Below are 19,447 nucleotides of genomic sequence, written 5' to 3' on the forward strand. Positions count from 1 at the left end.
GACTTACCTCTTTGAGGAGCATCACCAGGAGTTCCAAGGTGTGAGATGGATACTGTGCGTCTCTACTCTGCACGGAGGTTGAAGTACTCGTGCTACATTTGGGAGGATGCAGGGCCTGGGCTCCGGTTATTATGCTTTACTCCGCTTAATGAAGGTATGTGGGAGAAAACGGTCATACATGACCATGCCTCTCACAGAGAAGTGACACCATTCGGATACTAGAATGTGGTCAAGAACCGAAAGAAGATCCCAACAAATCTAAATTGAACAAAGCCTGAAACCAATAGCAAAATATGTGCAGTGTGTATTTTGCAGGTTTAAGACAATTCAGGACAGTAAAACAAACAGTGGACTATAGATGTATATATAGATCTCTCTCAGGCACCATAATCAATATGAGCCAACAATATTTAAACTTGATTCAGGCCACATTCAGACATTTGCTTGTATTTACAAATATTTAAATTAAATACAACCTGAAATGTTTTGTTACATACAAAAAAAGAAACTATACAACTCAGAGCAATGTTTGTTTTAAATAATTACATTTACATATAGTTAAATGGAACCATTTGTAGTGCTTCAAGTCTTTATCACCCCTTCCAGGAAATCTTTTTCTACCATCTCTTCTATTTTTTGCCTGGCTTTGCTGGAAAATGGTTTGTGGTTTTCCAGTTTCATGTCCTTGTTAGGGAAGGTGTTTGAGTAGAGGATGGGGCTCCCTGAGTGGCCTGCACATCGGCTGGTGACTTTGCTGTTGAAGACTTGGCTGAGCACATTGAAGAACGGCAGGAGCTGCTCGATACTGCGCACGGCGCAGATGGTGAGCAGCAGGCGTCCCGGCTCCCAACCCAACGTTCTCCCTGAGTTGTCTTCCTCCGGATTTTTCTGTAGAAGACATGGGGGATGGTAATTAACGGATGAATACAGTCCACGAGAAGATTTCAAAGGTATAAACACCAGCAACGGTTAACAAATGCAAACAGTCACACTAAGTCTCCATTCCAGACTTGATTAGACTCTTGCTTCTAACTGAAGCCTCTTTCTGCCAGTTACGAAGTGTGGACAGAAGAGTCCCAACACTGCAGGCCCATTTTCCAACTGGAGTGCAGAGCACACTTCGTTAGCAGAATTCGTTTTTTGAGAGGGAGAGTCAAAAATTAACAGTTTATGTTGTGCTTTGCATATACTCAAAAAGCTCCCAGATTCTGGACTCCCACGCAGGTGACCCAGGAGAAGAGAAGGTTAGGAAGAGACAGCAGTCTTCTCCATGTCACCACTCGTAAATCAGGTAGGTAGTTCCCTTTTAGCCAAATGGCTTATACTTGCCACAACATGGTGGCAGGCTTCAAAGTGATCAACTCAGTATGAAGAGAAAGTAAAGGAACACTCGGGAGACACACTGCCATCTGCTTCATTGTGTTAAACAACATGGGGAGGAAAGCTGGACCTGGCGTCAAAACAATAGGGTTGGTGTTACGGCGCTGCCTTTTACTCACTGAGGGACATCCTTGGGTAAGATACTTTAAAAAGTGGGGAAGTACAATCTATCCAGTCAAATAAGAACGTAGGTGAAAACTCTGTCAACTAAATGTCAATGCAATTAAAATATCTTGTGTACCAAGAGGCTGATTTAAGAAGCCAACCAGATTATACAAAGATGTAGACCTCAGTCTTATCTAGGGAAAGTTCTGAGAGAGTTGGAGATGTCTGAGTTAGGGCAGAACCACAGATATAAAAACACAGAGTGGAGAGAATGAAGATAGACATGGACTGGATAGAAAATGGGGGAAAAATCACCAAGGGGGGACTTAAAAAGCAGAACTACAATCTGTCCTATTGGTTAACAAATGGATTTTGCCTTCTCAGACCAGATGCTGCTGAGAAACTTTTAAACTGTTAAACTTAAAAACTGTTCATTTTTAATAACACTAGTTTCCTAGTAGAGCAGATGCAAAATCCAGCTTTTTTCTTACGTGTGATCACAAGCTTTGTTTGCTTACTTAAAAATGAAATCCTGAGAAAGGAAAATAGACTGAAGTTATAATAGGGGCAAACAAAAAAAGATCATCCAGTTCTTTATAGCCAGAAAAAAAAGAAAAAACAGCAATTATTTAACCTCCAGTCTAAAATACAGGATATAGAAAACCTCTTACTTTTGCTTAACTAGAACACTGGCTTTAATGAGTGTCCCAGACTGACTTTCTCATCACTGGCAACCATTGGGTGGCGGACCATACCACCTTTCCAGTCCCCTAAGTCAAACTGCAATCCAACAGTAGTTAAAAAGTAAATAGACATGAATTTATCCTGAGGGAAAAGGCATGCTTGAACCCTCTATACAACTAGTTTTCAAATGTAACTGAGGTGTAATCTTTTGTTTATATTCCTGCCAAGATGTACCTGTAAGAGAGGGACTTTTACTCCTAAGCTCTTGACCCATAACAAGTACCCTTGTTTTGGTGTTCTCTTCATCAGAACTACACTTCCTCAATAATAAATAAAATTAAAAAGTCAGACATGTTTCCATAAAAATGATTTTTCCTTTCACTTCACCAGTCTACGCTTGAAGACAAACTTCCTTCCTCTTTACCTCTCTTGTACTTGTTGAGATCCAGACCTGGGTTTGTGTCTCAATATTTGGTCCAGATGTGGCAACTTTTGCTGCCACATCACAAGCATCAAAAAGCCACCCTCACCTGATGCTTGGCCATCTCCAATCCCTCCAAAATCACTGTCTTAAAGTCCTCCTCCTTGTCCTGTGGAAGGAAAGAGGAGAACTCAGAGCCTTTGTTCCAATGACAAGTATGCTTGGCCATGAAGACCTTGTTTAAAGTGTAGAAAATGCTCTCTAATCAAAACTCTTTTCTTATTCTGGGAGACACGTTTTAGGGAAAAGGTGGTCTTGTTTATCCCTTAGATACAGAGAGTGGTCTTACAGATACGGTCAATACTTATGAGATGCAGGGATGATAAAGTGCATGTGCCTGGGGTCATACATATCATCACTTGGCTTTTGGATTTTAACCTTAACAAAGTGAGAAATACCCAAGTCCTAGCCTTAAACTCTGGCTCCAACTTTCACCTTCATCTCTGCCCTTTCACTTAGTTCCTAAAGAAACAACTTGATTTGAAAATCAAGTTCCTTAGATCCTTCAAACACAACCTCCTCTTTAGTCACTTTCCTCCATCCCATTGTTTGTGGAGTGTGATTTAGTTCAGGGGTAGCTGCTTGATTAGGGGACCCCCAGAAGACTGGGAAATTTCTGAGCACTCAAAGCACATACTGCAAACCCACATCATCCCCAAACTTTACATTTTTTGAAAAAAATAAATTAAAAAAATTTTTTTGTTTTCTGTAATCTCTATATCCAACATGGGCTTTCCAAGATCAAAGGTCGGATGCTCGACCAGCTGAGTCAGCCAGGTGTCCCTGAAAAATTTTTAATGTCTGAAAAAGACAGAAGATTTGGAACAAAGGCTCACTGGTGAGTGTGCCAAATTCATCATTTTTGGGGGCAAAGATCTCTAATTAGCCTGATGCATACTGAAAGACACATGGTACAGAAGACATGATATAAATACATTTTATAGTTCTAACTACATTGAAAAAGAATACAATACCTTTGCCCTTTTCCGAAGAAGTTTTGCTAGTCGAACTACATAAGGTTTAAATTCTCGTTGGTGTATGCCCTGCCTTCTGACTTCTAAACCGGAGTCATCCGAGGCTTCTGGAATAAAGGCCCATCGGTACCTATGAACAGAAGAACATCAACACTGCTAAGACAAGGTGTGCCAGGTAAGACAAGGCCACATAAGTATACTGGAAAAGTCATGGCCCCACCACCTAAACAGATTCTGGTGGCAGCTGTGCTGCTTGCAGCCCTGTCAGCTAGGACAGAATTCTTTGCCAGACCCTTTCCCTTCACCATTAAATAAAGATACTGCTACCTACTGCATAGGGTGCTAGACAGTAAAGTGTTCATTTTTTTTTTTTTTTTTTTCATGAGCACAAAGCAAGTCTGAAATGATTCCCTCATTTGTTAAGGGCAAAATCTCTACCATGTGCTTGGCCAGATGATCCCCCACACACAAAGGGGCAAAGAACTACAAAAATTATGTAGGATTTCTTTCATACCTTCCTTGTATTTTTGTTTTTATTTTTGTCTTCAGTAAGTAAATATCTGATTATGGGGAAAGTCAAACAGTATAAAAGGATACACTAAAGAAAAGTAGTCTGTCTCCCACCACAGGGTCCATCAATACCCCCAGTTTCCCGTGTATCCATCCAGAGTTCATGCATGACAGAGCACATCTGCACACAACCAACCTCCTCCTTTTAATAAAAAAGCCTCACTACTGCTTGTTCTGATTTAATTAGGTATCTTAGAGATAATGTCCCATAAAACCCCATTCTCTTTAACAACTACACAGTACTCTGGTGTTGGAATGAACTGATTAACCAGTCTCCTAGATTGCCCCATTTCTTGCTATTAAAAATAATGCCACAGTGGCAACCCTTACATAATGCTGATTTTTGTACACATCTGACAGTATAGTGATAGGAGAAGTCCTTGGAAATAGAATTCCTGGCTTAAGGAGAAGGTGTATTTTGAGTTCTGGTAACTATAGCTTCCTTGGGGAAAAACTGGACAATATCTGTATTCTTGCAACTAGAATAGTGCTTCTGTTAAGGTTAAAAAGAAATATACTTTTAGATCTTTACCATTATGATGGTTATTTGTAAGTGGAATGTCTCTTATGAATACGGCTTTTTCAGTGCTTATGGGCCATTTCGTTTCTGTGAACTATTAACTGTAAATGGCTCATTTCCTACTGGGTCATTGATATTTTTACATTGTAAGGAAGTTCACAAATATGTTACCCCAACTCATTGATACCTTTTCCACTTTATGGTAGTTTTTGGTCACACAGAGACTTTTTAAGATTTTTTTGTGGTTATCAAGTATCTTTAACTTTTGAAATACATGTTTAGAAAGGTGTTACTCTTTCAAGATCAAATTCTCCATGTCATCTACTACTTTATAGATTTGTTAAAAATAGTAGTTTAAAAAAGATTAGTAGTTTTTAGTATTACAGCCTATTTCATCCCCTTTCTAGTAAAGTTGTCCTGACAAGTAGGATGAACTCATTTTGGTTCTCATCACAGAAACCAAAAAGTTAATACCATGAGCATACTGCTTAATGTTCTTCCTAGAGCACCAAAGACTATAGTTTCTATCATATATATGTATATGTATATATATACATATACATATATGATTTTACTTATTTGAGAGAGAGAGGAGGAGAGGGAGAAGCAGACTCCCCACCAAGCAGGGAGGACCCTAAGATCATGACCCGAGCATAAGGCAGATGCTTAACCTACTGAAACACCAAGGTGCCAGGTTGGTATTACTTTTGTGACAATAAGGTTCCTAATTAATTCTGACCACTTTCTGACAATTCTGCTTAGGATTTCTTTTTGAATTTCTTCAGGAGTAACATCAGTATAACAGGTATGTGACTCCTCAAATTTATTAAAATTTATTAAGAAAGATAGCTTTCAAATGGAAGAAAAAAAGGAACTAGAATTAATCTAAAAAGAATTTCTAGTTCTTACCATTAAATTTAATAAAAAGTAAGCCTATGAAACAGCACTTTTAGAGAATTAAGCATGTCCAGTATAGAAAGCAGATTCTGGTAGTTTACTCTTTATCCTACTACTGCTACTCCATTCCAGAAGAACAATAAAACACATTATATATAAAAACATATTTGATCATATGGATAAATTCTCAAGTTAGCTACATTTGATAAAACAATATTACTTACCTTGCCTATTTAAAAATTTAAATACGAAAAGCCATAAGGAAATATTTTTGAACACTTATGGGAATTTACTTGTATTAAGTTTCTCCCCAGTCCCCTCTGCCATCATCTCTCCAGTTCAGTTAACTATCATCTGAAATGAAAGCCGCCTTGATTCCAGGCTTGCCCATCTCCAGTCCTGTGTCCAAATTACGCAGCCGAAGTAAAATTCCTAAAATGCAAGCCTGGTAACATCACTTCATCCCTTATGATGATTCAGTGGGTTTCCACTGTGCTTAGTTTAAAGTCTAATGCTCTGATACAGCTCCCAAGGCCTTTCCTCATTCAGCCCCTTTCCAGCCTCTTCTTATAACATTCTGCTCCCATGACACTGATCCCTCAGCATGTCACACAAACCGGGTCCATGGTCCATTCCAATCCCCTAGACTCCACGTGTGTCCCCTTGCTCTTCACCACATTCAGTATAAATCTGTATTCGGGGCCTCAAGCTAGGAGGGGGTCTCAGCTGTGTGACCTCAACAGCCTCCTGCACATCCGCTATCAGAACAGCCAGGATGTGTTCAACTGTCTGTCCCCTACACTGGACCGGAAGCTGCTGAGTCACGTGTGCCATCCCCTCACATAAGGCGGGTACTCAATTTGTCAACTAAATGCTGTTAGTTTATCCACAGGAACCATTTACTTCCAGTAACTGCACCTCCCCATTCTAGTAAAAATTATATTTCAACTTATACAAAAAACTTTTAAATTGGTCCTAGATGTCAGTCACCAAAGCAAATGCATTTTCAACAATATCCATTTAATATCTTTGTTTTTTACTTACATCTGAAACTGAGGAAGATTTTCAGAGGGCAATGCCAGAGCCAAATCCAAAAATTTGCAAGCAGACAGATAGAGGTTTAACCACCGCTGGCTGTTATATGAAGTAGAAAAGCCATTACCTCCTGTGTAGGTTGTCTCCAGACCAGCCACAGAGGGGCCTGAAGTCCTGTAAGCAGGAGACAGTGCTGTCAGCAGCTGTACCCAGTTCCTAACAGGTAATTCCCAAAGTGCCAGCTAATATTTTTTACTCCAGTATGTGTACTAGTAACTGCTGAGCAAGGTCATGACTAAGTTCGCTTTGCTGTTTTCAAATAAAAAGTCCTCCCCCGCCCCTTTTTTTTTTTTTAAATGTGGGGAAGAGGGAAAGAGTAGAGAAAGGGTGTGTGTGTGTGTGTGTATGTGTGTATCTCAAGCAGGCTCTGTGCCCAGTGCAGACCCTGCGGCAGGGCACCAACTCATGACTTGAGATCAATGACCTAAGCTGATATCAAGAATTGGGGGCTTAACTGAGCCACCCTTAAAAAGTTCACTTATGTTGATAATGTAAAAATAGTACAGAGTAACTTAAGTTACACTCAAGAAATATAAAAATACAAGTGTAAAGCCAAGAGACCTCCCTATTTCTCGATGTCTCTCTGCAAAGATTGTGGGGGGAGGTCTTTCTATAAAAGCAGTTATTAGGAGAGGGGAATGCTTTTTTTTTAAATAAACCTAGCACTGTAGAATAAAATATATTTAAGACACATGGTGTTAAAGGAACTTTTCAATTTATAAACTTATTTATACAAAAATTCCTATATAAATAAAAATTTATATTCAGTCATATTAGTATACTGCCTGTACTAAAAGAATAAAAGTGTAGTGCACCAAGATCATTCTGAAAATCAGGACATATGGATACTTTAGTTAGAGGTTACCTGCCATGATAGGTTTTGCTGATGTTTCAGGGACAACATGTAACCTACCAAAACCAACACAGCTGGAGTAACTGAAATAATATTGCTTTAAACTAAATCTGTCTGGAAGACAAAGGCCATGAAGTCTAAAATGGTTAAGGAATAAACGATACTATATTATACCCAAATATGGTCATTTAAGTAATAACAGACTATTACATAAACTAATGAATATATAAAGTATTCATATAAAACACTATCTATACTGTTCTAGTTGTAATATTCTGGATGACTTTAGGATACTGAACACTGACAAGAACATATGGAAACGTATTACATCTTACCGTGAAATATCTTCATCAGCAGTGAGTTCCTGCTCCATCAGTAAAAATACCTGTACCTGAAGACCGTGAAATTCATGTTATATGTTTTATTTAAACTTGATATTTAATGCTTCTTACAAGTTCTCCTTATGCTATGTTTTCATTGACCCAAAAATAAATTTCAGAATTCAATCAAATTAAACCATGCTTAGTTTCTGAAAGTTAAACTGCACAGTTAGCACAGGGCCTTCCTAATGACCAAGCTGGGATGAAGCCAGGCTTTTATTTGGTGATGATGCAACACAGTTACAGTTATTTTAAAAATATATTAAAGCCAATGTCTTCATGAGGAGATTATAAACGCTTGGGTTTTCGGAGTTACAGATTCACTTCCCTTTCTTTCCTCTTGTCCTTTTCCGGAGCTCCCCAAATCATTCAGATGAGGACGATGCTATGACCCAGGGAGGAGAAGGGATGGCTGTAGTGGGGACTTAGGAAGCCGACTGTTTGGGAGATTATAAAATCTGTAAAAGTCTCTGTAAAGGAAGCTTAGCTCCAGTAAGTGCTGCCCTTCCAGAGTGAGCACGAGCCTCACAGCTGTTAACTCAGCGAAGCCATCTCTCAGCCCTCCGGATGGACTGCTACAGCCTGAGACCAGGCCTGGCAGCCATGACCAAGTCAGAAATTTGGTGTGGAAGGGAATACACGAAACCAGCTCAGAGGAAGTAACGATGGGACATTTCTGTGTGGAGATGGAATCTGACTAGTTTTACCATTTTCAACAAGCTTAATGAGAGTTCAGTTCTTTTTTCTAAGATTAGTTTTTATCCAGTAAGCATGTGGATGCTAATCACACTTTTATAATTTAGGTGGATAACCTGATGATTAAAATGAACTCACAAGTTCTGTAATCATGGTAGGCCAGAGTGAGGTAAGATGTTGTGGAGACATTCTTAAAAGTAACACTCTGAAAAACAGGAACACTTGCGAGTGAAGAGTTGGCACCTGGGGCAAACGGAGACTCTCAACCAATCTCTCTGAAAGAAATGCAGTATATTTTCAATGCATCAATAATGAACATCATTTTCATGTAAACTTTTCCATATAAGCTAACCTACTACCTCTCAAACTATCTGATGAAGGACCAATTTAAAAAAGTAAATTTCCAAACCGCTGCAGATTACTTTCATAAAATATTATAAAAATGAATTACTAGGAAAAAAATCAAAAGAAGATATAAAATGCAAATGCCATTTTCTTAATAGATTCAACAGATTCTGTCAAATTTTGTAAGTAAGTTTAAAATGCTTACTCTAAATTTCTGTACTTAATCACGGATGGCATAACAGCCTGGTGCCGGTCCACACAGCACACTTTTGAGTAGCACTAATTTAGTCAGCTTTAAAAATAAAGTCACAGGACAAATAGTGTGCAGTGTTGTATACCTGATGCTAGTAGAAAAGGTTAGGAAAGAAGGAGCCACTTATCTTCTGAGAGAAATGATCTCACTAAAGAGATGACAAATGACCCTTCCTGCCTAGTTCCCAATGGTGGCTTCTGAAGCTGGTGGCTGCCTAAGTACACTGATTTGGATATGGAACAGTTCTGCTAGGCCAAGTTCATCCCTGCAGAGTGATGATGAGCACATGGCTATCCTTCAGGACACAGAGGGCCACGAAGCCCATTTGGTAAAGCTTATCAAAAACTTTATGCAATCCCCCATCCAAGCGACAGCTCTCCAAATGTTACTTTTGGCCAAAATGTCTTGACTCTGCCCGTATTTTAGTTCTCCTTAAAAATATACCACCTCTTATCCACAATAAGAAAATCCCACTAATATGTCTGCCGGCAGCAACGCAGTCTTGTATCTCACCCTTAAACATGAATTCTTTAGGAAAGTTGAATCAAACAATATAAATAGAGACCATATTTAGGCAAGTCCTCCAAATTCAGTGCTTGATTTTTTTTTTTTTTTTTAAATATACTGGTGATGGTCATTTTTGTTGATTCCACGGAACAGATTTCTGTTGCTCTAACATTCTCCATTCACCTACACTTGGTATATTTCACCCCAACTGACACCCTAGGGAAAGTATTCCCTAAGTAACAACAACAAAAAAACATAGTTTGGAAGACAGAGAAAATAGCTTTTCACTATTTACCTTGTATATCTGGAAGATATTTCTGGTACTGGTCGATTTCACTGCTAAAAATAGCAAATGCTAATCTTTTGAGAAGCATGGCTCTCTGCTCTAGCTCCACATCTCGGTTTGCAAAGAGATTAAGGGAACTGCTCTGAGCCACAGCTACCCGAGCTGAAAGAAGAAGGCAAGTGAGAGAGGTTCTGATACACTTGTGTGGTCATCTGAAAAAAAGATTATTCTGTTTTTTTTTCAAAATGGGTGGACACCCTGTGACTTCCAAGGTTGGGAGGAGCTTGGGGTAGAGGAGTCCCGGCTCTCTGGGGCAGAAGGGCTGGCAAACAGACCCAGCACTCAGAAGCCAGGAGAGCAAGGGGGAGCCATTGTGAACGTGGAGAGAAGACGATTTAGAAAATTCGGAACACCAACAACAAACACCATTTATAAAACCCTTTCACATTTCATGCCATCTGCCTAACACCTCATTGCTTTAAAAATAGTATCTGGCCTGGCCTTTGTAACTTTTGTTCCCTGTGCGTGGAATACTTTGTCCCTAGGCCTTCCCAGGGTTGGAGTCTTCAGTTTCACCTCACACGTGAGCTCTTTAGGTATGACTTAAAATCTGTTCTCTCACCCTACTTCCTTCGCAACTACTGACTCCCTGAAATCATCTTATTTATTTGATTAAGGTTAGCATAATGGCCTTGCCTATTTTTGTCTGCTGAACAGATGAATTTGAACCTTAAAACAACCTGTGATGCTCAGAGGGGAGAAAATATGCTGCCCCTTTTCCAGAAGGGAAACTACAGCTTGTGTTCCAGAATTTACACGAATCATCAGACTCATTCAGCTTTACTGCTATTTAAGGGCATCAGTTTAGTAACTTTAAACTTAAAAAACCAAAAAAAAGACAAAAAAAAAAACACCAAACAAACAAAAAAACAAACCCAGGGGACCTGGCTGGCTCAGTTGAGGAGCATGCAACTCCTGATCTCAGGATGGTGAGTTCAAGCCCCATGCTGGATGTGGAGATTACTTTAGATAAATAAATAAAATTAAAACAAAACTAAACAAGAAAACTCTTCTTTCAGATGAAATACTACAGGAATCGTACTATATAAAAGCAATCAAGACAGAGTAGAAGTGAGGTAGAGAGTAATTCTGGTATTCTTGGCCCTTCTCTTTCTTCCTTCAGAGATAAAGAGAGCTCCAGGATTTGGAGTGACTTGTCTGACAGGCTCAATCCAACTGCCAACCTTTCCCTGCCTCCCCACCTATCAGTCTTCCGTTCATTTAATTTCTAATTGAGGGTTTACAATGTGCCAAGTGCTGTGCCGTGTGCTAGGGAAACAATTTAGACACAAATAAGACAAAAAAGCTCTACTTACTACTTATCACCTTGTTGTCCTCTTTACATTTTTTTAGTGATTTTTTTTTTTTAAGATTTTATTTATTTGACAGAGAGAGACACAGCGGGAGAGGGAACACAAGCAGGGGGAGTGGGAGAGGGAGAAGCAGGCTTCCCACTGAGCAGGGAGCCGGATGTGGGGCTCAATCCCAGGATTCTGGGATCATGACCTGAGCTGAAGATGCTTAACGACTGAGCCACCCAAGCACCCCTAAAATATTTTATTTATTTGAGAGAGTGAGTGAGAGAGAGCGTGCGCAGGAGTGGGGGGAGGGGCAGAGGGAGAGGGAGAAGCGACTGAGCAGGAAGCAGGACTCTGGACTCTGGGATCAATCTCGGGACCCTGTGATCATGACCTGAGCTGAAGTCAGACACTTAACTGACTGAGCCACCAAGGCATCCTGTCCTCTTTAAATTTCAACATTCCATCCCTACAGGATACTAAGTATAACTTGACAAAGAGCTAATTCAGTAATTGCTAGAGAAGAACAAGGTAAACATTAAGCATGGGTCATGATCAGGAAATACAATGCTTAGGTGGTCATCCCATATAATACTCACTCATCAAATCTCTAAATGTTGTTTTATCATGTGTCATCAGATTGTCCATAATTGCTCTCCAGCTGAAAGAAACAAAGATTATGATATGTAATTAAGATTTCTGTTGTTACTATTAAAAATAGTGTTCTGCTTGGCAGGATAGTCGTTGATTTCAGTGAGATGCATTATCACACTGAATAAAAGCAAGACAACGACTTACTGATTAACACAAGAGGCATCCATCTGAAAGAAACTGGGATCCATAAAGAGGTCAAAGGCTTCTTTTTTCCAAGCTCTCCGTGTGTACTGATACCCGCTAAGACTGCTAAGCAGCTGGACACAGGCTCGGTAACTAGGGGCATTATGTGCACTAGGAGGAAGGAGAACCAGAACCACTTTAACCTATACGGTCTAACTTGAATCATATGATTCATAAATGTTCACATTCACCTAAAATGATGATATGAAACAAAGCTGATATATGATATGAATGATAGAAAACCATAAAAGAAATAATTTTTTAAAAATCATTACAATTCAAAGCAAAAATAATGTTATTTTGTGGTAATTCCAAAACGGCAACAAAGGAACACAATTTGTTTCTAATAGGCTTTGAATGAAGAAATCTACTTTAAAATAGTACCTGTGATTTCGGAGGTAGGGCACAACATAATGCATAATATTTACAAGTAAAGGAATAACCCGTTCCTTTTCATCACTATAGAAAACCATATCCAAAAGATGAGCCAAAACCTAAAAAACATAAGAAATGAAGTATAATCTAGCAGATAAAACTGACAGCATTTGGAGGTGGGGTTCAGTTTGTAAGAATACCTAGAATACCTTAAAATTAGAAAAATCTAAAATCAGATCTCAGTAGGCCATTTTTATATGAATGACTTCTACCACTCTTTTTTTTTTCCCCCACTATAAATACATGATAGGAATATGAGCAAATTTTTACTACTTCCAACTGAGACAGGGAATTATAGAAAAAGAGAGATCAAGAACCTTCTAATGTGACAGTGAGTAAACAGTGAATTAAAGACTAGACACGCAGTATTCTCTTTCTCTGACTCAGTTTAAAAATGGCTTGAAATAAACTAACCGAATGAACTAAGCTGTTTAAGTCCCAACTCTATCAATTAATAATTCTTTGGCCTTAGTCATATTGTTCTAATCTTTGTGAGGCTTGGTACCCACATCTGAAAGGGGAAACAAAAGTGACCTACAAGGCTATATAACAGGAAATAAAAAAAAGAGCATGTTAGAGGATAGATAGATCTAAAAATGTTTGCTAAACTATAAAGTATTTCACTGGCAAGCATCATTATAATACCTCGAACCTTTCTGATTATACTGTGATACAAAACCACTTTTATTTTTAAAAATCATACTTAAAAAATCATGTTTAAGAAATAGTGCATGGGAAAAGAAGTAGTATCTAAAGCTATCACTAATACTTAACAAAATAAATAGCCTTAATACAAAGTCAAAGCTTTATTTATTCTATATAGTGATCTATATAGTGATCTCTAGAAGTACAAAATGGTTTTTCAAATTAAAAACTCCTCCGTAAGAATTACTGCTCATACCGAATTGTGACATTGTTTACTTGGAAGTTCATGTGGAAAAACTTGGTATTTACCTCAGAAAGTAAGGTCAATGCATGGACACTATATACAGAAGGAGTTATGTTCGAGGTTTCCATTGCAGGTGATAACATATCTAAATAAGAGAAAAGACATGTAAAGATACAGTTAGGCCTTTTCCCAGTGGAAAATAGCTACCTGCTAACATGAGAAAAGGGATGATTTTTACGGTGCTTACAGTGCTAGTTGCAATGATTTCATAGCAAACAGGAGCCTACAAATAGAAACCTCAATGTTTGACATCAATACCTTCAACATCAGATTCCAAATTGGTTCCATCCACCATTATTTTGGGAGAAGGCTTAACTTCAAGATTTCGTCGCAGCCATGTTGTCTGTTCCAAAGAAGAACCAGCAATGGCACCGATTGCATCCACTATTTTATGAGTCACATCCTAAAGAAACAAGGTAAACAAATCAGTCCATGTCTATGTGTGCATGTGCATGGGTGCACGCACACACGTGTGCGAAACTTCAAAGATGATCTTATCTGACCTTATCTTTCTGGAGTTGAGGGCACTGACACAGAGTTTTGGCAACAGTCCTCAATTCAGAATGCCTTACCTGAAGGTCTCTTTGGTCTTTTTTATTTTCCAGACTAGGGTTTTTCATAATAAACTCATTCAGAACCCTAAAAGGGCCAAAAAGAAAAAAAAACAAAACAGGAAATATCAGGATAAAGGAAATGATACAATCTGATTTCTCCCAGTGACCAAGAGGCTTTGTGGCTTTAAATTCTATCTATGTGTTTAATAAAGTATGAGTATCCTAGGACTCTGTTGAAAGGAATAAACATATGCACAAAAACACATATACAAGGAGGTTTATGACTGCATTTCTTGTAAAAGCACCAAATTGGAAAGAACCCCAAAGTACAGCAACAACAGAGAATTTGTAGCATATTCGTATAGTGAAATACTGAAAGTAATGAGAATAAATGAAGCTTAATAAATTACAACTCTGTGAAATTACATGGATGACTCTTAAAAACATATGTTGTATGAAAGAAGCAAACACAAAATAAAACATTTTTATATACTTTTAGTTTAAAAAAAGGGCAAAATTTATCTGCGGTGTTAGATAATGGTTATCTTTTGGGAGAAGGGAAAGGACAGTAATTGGGGGGGACCTGAGGAGACATATGGTGTTTTATTTCTGAATTTAGACTTGAATATATAATTGATGTGTTCACTCTAACTTGAGGGGTAGTGTATAATTATTTGTATATTTTTCTGTTTGTTTTATATATCAACAAAAAAGTAAAACAAACAAACAAAAAACCCTATAAAAACCAGCAATTTTAAACTGTAACAGAAATGGCTTCGTACCCTTTATGTGTATGATAGATTAAAAATACTTCATGAGGGGCGCCTGGGTGGCTCAGTGGGTTAAAGCCTCTGCCTTTGGCTCAGGTCATGATCCCAGGGCCCTGGGATCGAGCCCCGCGTCAGGCCCTCTGCTCGGCAGGGAGCCTGCTTCCTCCTCTCTCTCTCTCTCTGCCTGCCTCTCTGCCTACTTGTGATCTCTGTCTGTCAAATAAATAAATAAAATCTTTTAAAAAAAAAATACTTCATGAGTGAAAAAAAAATTTCTACTTCTATTGATTGCTAAAATTCCACTCAATATTTACTCTGACAGTTATGTTTTATTAAGATTAATTATATGCATAATTATTTCCAAACTAACATGTGAGGCTATATTGAAAAGCAACCTTCACATAAATTTCTATTCTGTAATTAAGAATTTTTAGAGTATCAGTGGAATGGCAGGTAATAAAGAAACACACGAGAATTTTAAAAAGGGAATTAAGTTTCTAGACTGAGATGTCCTAAGTTTTTTTAAACTTTTAAACTTTTTACCTAAACAATCTGAGTATACACACTTGAGAAGGAGGTAGGATCCTTTATTTTTTGAGAAATGAGAAAGGATGAAAAAGCAGATGAGGAGACAGTCTCCTATGTGGAAGCTACAGGTCACAATAAATAGCTTTAATTTCTAATGAAATTAGGCAGCAGAGTTATTTGCTGATAACTCAAAGAACTGTACATATATTCCCTCTTTGAGCCTTAAAACATCTTAGATAGGTAGGGAACTTAGGTAGGTAGGGCAGGTACCATTATTTTTGCTTGACAGACGGGAAAATAGCCTTAGAGAGATTTACTGAGGTACCCAAGTTCACAGGGATGAGGGCTGGAACTAGAGATTAGAAAAGAATTAGAAACCTTCATGAGTACGTTGTGTGATTTCTGGGATTTACACTGGTCTTCTCAATCATTAAAACTCATACACACCTGTTATCTTAACTTTTGATCCAGGAATTGCAGACATTGAGTCTGCTGCTCTTTTCATTACATCTTCGACGTCTAAAACTCCTTCAGCTCTTTGATTTAGATAATTTTCAAAACAGATAGTGTGAGGGGCTGGGAAGAAGCATCACGATCCCTGAATTCTTGGGCAGGGTCTCTGGCTCACTTTGGCTGGGCTGGGACCTCAGTGTTAGTCAGCCTCCTGAGCCTGACCTGCTCTCACTAAGCTCTTACTACGATTCTTCTACGTCCTCTCTGCTTCCTGGTGCAAGACTACAGTTACCAGAAAACCTGAGGCCATCTCACGGAAGAATCTTCACATTCCTTCTCCACTTCAAAATTGGTTGCCAAACCAGAACTGCTAGCTCCCATAAGGAAAATATTAAAGGTTAAATCTAAGTTTGGGTATAGAGGATCACGTATCTACACATATAAAATCCCCATCAGAACTACAGAAATCAACCAAAAGGTCAAAGTTCTTTGGATTTGGTTGAATTTATATCCATTCAACATGAGAACAGGTTGACTGTCACTGGCAATTAAAGACCTCACTGGACTGTCTGAGGTAATGTAAAAAGGTGGCGGAAATTTTACTCTAGTTTCTTTCCATCTGCCATTATATCTTAAGCAGTCCTTTTCAATCTTTAGTGTGTTTTCACTCAAATCACTTGGGGATCTTCTAGAAAGCAGATTCTAATTGGGTGGTCTGGGGTAAAGCCTGTTTATGTTCAGGGCCCTGAACTCAAATGACTCTCCTCTATGAAGTTCCCAATCAGCCATCCTACTCACTATGACAATTGTATGTTAGTACAATTTACATTTAGTACATTTACATTTTGTATAAACACATTATTTCCTCCCTACATCCCTCCACCCCTTTTTTTTTCAGGCCTCATACCATACATCTAGTTCTATACCTTGAGAATTCCATGAGAAGACAGAGAGATCATGTGGTCATCCAAAATAACACAAGATAATATGTTGATTTATTAATAACAATACTAATTAATAACAATAAACAAATAATCTATTATTCAGTGATTAGCAGAGTAAACATTATTCTTTTCCTCAAAATAGTACTTTTAAGTGAAATTGCTTACCCAAGTATAAGAAACTGTCCTGGGGCTGGAAGACTCAGTTGTATAGAGTCTTTCAGAAGTATCAACAGTGATGCCCAGCTATCCACTAAATTGGGCACTGGAATTCTGCAAGATAAATGTAGTTGTGTTTATATAGACAGAGGCACAGTAAAATTTAAATTTTCTTTATCTTTTCCCACAGCCTTTAACACATATTTCTACTAGTTTCTCTGAAACATTCCCTAAATTTGTATAGACAACGATAGAACAAAACTCCTAAAAGCTCTATGTTTTCTATTAATATTATACAAAAAGAAACCCAATGTATTTAGAATATCCAATGTGACTTATTAGTATAGAAATTTTGCTAGAGAAATCCCAGTTTTAATTCACATGGACTTTAAGAGGTAAAATACAATTGCAGTAAGTCTCAATTTAATTATGGATACCATAGTCACTTGTTCTCAGTCCTATTCTACTAGTATTAACTCTATTTCCTTCACCTATGAGTCTTTAACTCATCAAAGGGAGAGTTATCAATCTGTCCTGAACACTGCTCTCACATCTAGAGAAATTAAAATGATCTGTTTCAATCTGGCCTTCACCCTAACACCCCTATGTATCTAAGTTCAGTCATTAAGTAGTCCTACTCCTAATGCTCTAAATCCCCAAATCAGTATAAAATCAGTATAAATATGCTACCTAACCTAACTTTATAAAGGTTAAAGATCACAAATTGATGCCTCATTTGGTGATTAAAATGCAACTGCCCTATAAAGGAGGATTAGGATTCCAGTCTTCAGTAAGAAATTGATCACAACTGAGGGGTCAGCTAAACACAAAACTGGAATACCAGAATAAGTGGCTGTTTCATCATCATTTCTAACATTAAAAAAAAATCAGATTAGATTACCACATGTTCACCTATATGAAAATAATACCGGATTTGGTGGCAACAGGCATGTGTTCTAGAGCTGGATTCAGCATTTCATTTATATTTAAATGATTTTCTTACAATTCATTGTTTCAGTAGCCACTTAATCTCCAATACACTTAGGTCTTTAGGTTTGCAGGATCTGCGTGGCTGGTTCATTAACATACCCATTGACAATATAAATACATCCACAGACAATGTTTCTAGCATTTGTTCTTCTAGTTTTAAAAGGAAAAATTAGCAACTTCTTGAAAGGATTCAGATGCTTTTTCCTCTATTCCCTTTTACACATGACTAATGTAGTAAGGAGAGATCTATATCAGTTATCTTACCTTTGAATATAAGCATAGAAAAACTGAAGCATGCAGACTTCCAAAGAAAGATGTTTCTATAAACAAACAAAAGAAATCAATTTTACACTGAAGAAAAACGCTGCCTTTGCTTTTTTATCCTTGCAACACCTCTGTACTTTAATGTCAATTTTTAATATAAAACACTAAAAGGAAACAAAACCACTAATTTATCATAAAAAATAAAGCCACTCAAATGCTTTCTTTTAGTAGAAAAAAACTCAACCTGAGAGCTGTTTAAAAATTTGAAAATGGATAGAAGAAATCAAAAGGTTCTCAATCCCCACCCACAACACATCAAAAATTGATACTCCAGCCATTATTTTTAAATGATCCATTTACTCTGCAAGCACCGACATCAGTTTATTTTAATCAGCTTATACTTGGTTGGTGCTAGCATAATTGGGTTGAAGATTTTTACGAAATCTGAATCTAAAACTGTTTTACTAAAAATTCCTGTGAAATTAGTGTAGTTTGTTCAAATTTGAGACCAACTTCTAAAAGTCTCCTAAAGTAGTCTTTAACTAGCATAGTGCCAAATGTAACATATAATAAAAAAGAAAACAGTTGCCGTAGAAATCAGTAACAGGCAAGGAAATGATACTGATGCCCACTGACACCAATTTGTTCCTTTTTAGTACCAAGTGTTCCCTTGAAGTTTCCCCCTTATCACACACAGAGAAAAATGCAGTATCTAATGGATTCAGAATTTAGATGCAGAGCAAGGAGGCAGCCTTTGGAGGGCATGGTGGTGGAATCTGCTCTTATTTTCATATCCTTCATGCCTAGTCCAATGTCTGGCACAAGCAGATGCTCAAAATATTATGCTGAATTGAGCTTTTACATGCAAATTTAAAATCCTATTGCAAATGCCCCAGGGGTGATGTTAGAATAGTTAGCATGTTAGAAGTTAATATGGGTATTAGCTATTCACACACATAAGTATACTCTTCCCATTGGCAATTCAAGAAAAAGATAAAATTAAAAAAAAAAATTGATATTTTCAGATTTGTGTAACAATTCTGTTTAGGATGATATTAGGTTTATTTTGGCTAGGCTTAAACTCTAATGTTTGCAGGCTGTAAATATTTTCTCAGAAAATATGATCTCAGTATTCCTGGAACAAAGAGCAAAAGAAAGTAGAGAAGTCCCTAATTTTACTCAT

General features: G+C 37.8%; 1 protein-coding gene across 10 annotated transcripts in view; it reads right to left on the minus strand.

Moving 5' to 3' along the window:
* Positions 1 to 279: 279 nt before the first annotated feature.
* Positions 280 to 19,447, minus strand: part of DOP1A (DOP1 leucine zipper like protein A) — a 102,661-nt gene continuing 83,493 nt past the window's right edge. For 5 of the 10 annotated variants that reach the window (XM_032339165.1, XM_032339166.1, XM_032339161.1 and 2 more), the window contains 15 exons: positions 18,265 to 18,320; positions 17,020 to 17,124; positions 14,178 to 14,244; positions 13,864 to 14,008; positions 13,611 to 13,690; positions 12,606 to 12,715; positions 12,183 to 12,332; positions 11,984 to 12,045; positions 10,036 to 10,188; positions 8,774 to 8,910; positions 7,895 to 7,950; positions 6,656 to 6,820; positions 3,625 to 3,754; positions 2,700 to 2,759; positions 280 to 888 (listed from right to left, as the gene is read on the minus strand). In XM_032339165.1, the coding sequence (XP_032195056.1) occupies positions 583 to 888; positions 2,700 to 2,759; positions 3,625 to 3,754; positions 6,656 to 6,820; positions 7,895 to 7,950; positions 8,774 to 8,910; positions 10,036 to 10,188; positions 11,984 to 12,045; positions 12,183 to 12,332; positions 12,606 to 12,715; positions 13,611 to 13,690; positions 13,864 to 14,008; positions 14,178 to 14,244; positions 17,020 to 17,124; positions 18,265 to 18,320 (1,782 nt within the window). In that variant the 3' untranslated portion in view covers positions 280 to 582. Of the gene's footprint in view, positions 889 to 2,699; positions 2,760 to 3,624; positions 3,755 to 6,655; positions 6,821 to 7,894; positions 7,951 to 8,773; positions 8,911 to 10,035; positions 10,189 to 11,983; positions 12,046 to 12,182; positions 12,333 to 12,605; positions 12,716 to 13,610; positions 13,691 to 13,863; positions 14,009 to 14,177; positions 14,245 to 17,019; positions 17,125 to 18,264; positions 18,321 to 19,447 lie in introns of those variants that run through there. The other 5 variants (XM_032339168.1, XM_032339167.1, XM_032339169.1 and 2 more) reach the window with 4 other exon arrangements.

Source organism: Mustela erminea, chromosome 4, assembly GCF_009829155.1.
Source record: "Mustela erminea isolate mMusErm1 chromosome 4, mMusErm1.Pri, whole genome shotgun sequence".
Taxonomy (NCBI): domain Eukaryota; kingdom Metazoa; phylum Chordata; class Mammalia; order Carnivora; family Mustelidae; genus Mustela; species Mustela erminea.